Source organism: Sinocyclocheilus rhinocerous, unplaced genomic scaffold (assembly GCF_001515625.1).
Source record: "Sinocyclocheilus rhinocerous isolate Xijiao unplaced genomic scaffold, SAMN03320098_v1.1 scaffold3187, whole genome shotgun sequence".
NCBI lineage: Eukaryota > Metazoa > Chordata > Actinopteri > Cypriniformes > Cyprinidae > Sinocyclocheilus > Sinocyclocheilus rhinocerous.
This window is the reverse complement of record NW_015643040.1, coordinates 3,535-5,722: the sequence shown is the minus strand read 5'-3', so window position 1 is coordinate 5,722 and position 2,188 is coordinate 3,535. Positions and strand designations below refer to the sequence as shown.

The 2,188-nt window shown below is 47.1% G+C and overlaps 1 protein-coding gene across 1 annotated transcript in view; it reads left to right on the top strand.

Moving 5' to 3' along the window:
- The first annotated feature begins 248 nt into the window (after nucleotides 1-248).
- Nucleotides 249-2,188, top strand: part of LOC107756952 (vegetative cell wall protein gp1-like) — a 2,921-nt gene continuing 981 nt past the window's right edge. The window contains exons 1-7 of the mRNA XM_016574280.1: nucleotides 249-331; nucleotides 419-487; nucleotides 1,050-1,166; nucleotides 1,274-1,304; nucleotides 1,425-1,569; nucleotides 1,642-1,797; nucleotides 1,849-2,181. Of these exons, the coding sequence (XP_016429766.1) occupies nucleotides 274-331; nucleotides 419-487; nucleotides 1,050-1,166; nucleotides 1,274-1,304; nucleotides 1,425-1,569; nucleotides 1,642-1,797; nucleotides 1,849-2,181 (909 nt within the window). The 5' untranslated portion in view covers nucleotides 249-273. The remainder of the gene's footprint in view (nucleotides 332-418; nucleotides 488-1,049; nucleotides 1,167-1,273; nucleotides 1,305-1,424; nucleotides 1,570-1,641; nucleotides 1,798-1,848; nucleotides 2,182-2,188) is intronic.

Sequence of the window (2,188 nt, the reverse complement as noted above, 5' to 3'; positions counted from 1 at the left end):
CGACCAAAACAATCAGAACCTACCCGAATCAGAAACTGTCATCATCAAATTCGCGGATGACACAACGGTGGTAGGCCTGATCACCGAATCACAATAGTAATTTCTCAACCAACCAATGTCTGCAGGAGAATGTTAACGAGTGGGTCCGCTCTTACTAATTTCCCTTTAACGAGGAACCCAGGTGATGAAAATCTGTGTTACTTTAAAACCCCTGACTCAACACTTGTTTTAGAAAGCAGTGATAGATTGTTGATTGTTCAAACTTTTCTCAAGATGGCTGTTTCAAATCTTATGTTTTTGGTGTTTTTGTGTCACCAATTGGTGCTCAATGGTGAAGTTGTTCCCACCTTGATGTAGTGTTTTAAATATGTGGGGTTTTTTTTGTGTGTCTTTCTTTAACCTTGTATTTTGTCTTCAGGATTTGCTTCTCCAATTGGGTATCCTTTATACCAGGCTGGTAGTGAGCAAGTGCGCTTGGAGAAGAAAGGTTTTTAAATTTGTGTGGTCATGATGGCATTCTTTTTTTTCACATGATGTCGTTGATTTAATGGGGCATACTGACTTCCTGTATTATTAGTGAAACCATATAGTCACAATATAACAATACAGAAATACAGCAGTGTGTGTGATTCACCCGAAATACAGTTCAGATCTAAATTTAGCATTAGATATGTTTGTGCCTCAAATGTTAAACCCAGGTCTCATCTGAGATTATCGGATTTTAAATGGGGCACTTAAAAATAAAATGTAAAACTTTTTTTAAATTCATGTAATCCGGGACTGTAAGTCTTACAGTAGTTTTAGCTATTCAAATTATGAATACTGTTCTGATCTCTGTGCCCTGTGTAGTGGGAGGGCAAAGTCCAAAACTATACAGGTCCACCCCTGGTGTAGCTCCACATTTAACACTTCAATGAAGCATACTTTTAAGTTTATCAGGTCTTAGTTAAACTGTTTCTCTTGTTTTTTTTTTTGTAAGTTCCAAAATTATTTCTTTTGAAGTTGTGATGTGTATTGTTGTACTCCAGTTCTTGCCTCTTGTTTTCCAGATGGCCCCTTGTCCTGTCCTTATCCAAGCCAAAATCCAAACCCGCCAGTGGTAGCAAAGTGCAACTTGGCTGTTCTGCTGTCTTTGAAGAATGTATCTGGGCTAGTTATCCAAAAGGGTAATATTTTCTGATGATACTTTACCATGAGGAAAGCTAGATTCATCTTAGCTGACATGTCTTGCACCAGTTTTCTGTAGGTATTGATGTGAATAATTTGTCTGCAGAGTCTAGCCCTCTGCCTGCTGAGGAGTCCAGTTCGCAGCCTGTCAAGGAGTCCAGCACTATCCCAGCTGGGAAATCTAGCTCTCTGCTTGCTGAGAAGTCATGTGCTCATCCCACCATGGAGCCCAGCCCTCACCCAGTTGCGAAGTCCAGCCCCCAGCCTGCCAAGGAGTCCAGCGCTGTCCCAGCTGGAGAATCTAGCTCTCAGCCTGCTGAGAAGTCATGTGCTCATCCCACCATGGAGCCCAGCCCTCACCCAGTTGCGAAGTCCAGCCCCCAGCCTGCCAAGGAGTCCAGCGCTGTCCCAGCTGGAGAATCTAGCTCTCAGCCTGCTGAGAAGTCATGTGCTCAGCCCACCAAGGAGCCCAGTCCTCACCCAGTTGCAGAGTCTGGTGCTCTGCCTGCCGGGAAGTTTAGCACTCTGCCCACTGAGGTTGATGGGATGAAGCTGTCTGAGTCCAGCCCCCAGACTGCCAAAGAATCCAATTCTCTCCCAGCTGGGGTATCTAGCTCTCTGCCTGCTGAGGAGTCCAGCCCCCATCTTGACCAGGAACACAGCCTTCACCCAGTTGCAGAGTCCAGCCCCCAGCCTACCAAGGAGTCCAGTGCAATCCCAACTGGGGGATCTAGCTCTCTGCATGCTGAGGAGTCCAGCCCCCAGCCTACCAAGGAATCCAATGTTATCCCAGCTGGGGAACCTAGCTCTCTGCCTGCTGAGGAGTCTAGCCCCCTGCCTGACAATGAGCCCAGCCCTCACCCAGTTGTAGAGTCCAGCCCCCAGCCTACCAATCAGTCCAGTGCAATCCCAGCTGGGGAACCTAGCTCTCTGCCTGCTGAGGAGTCCATCCCCCAGCCTGCCAAGGAGCCCAGCCCTCACCCAGTTGCAGAGTCCAGCCCCCAGCCTACCAAGGAGTCCA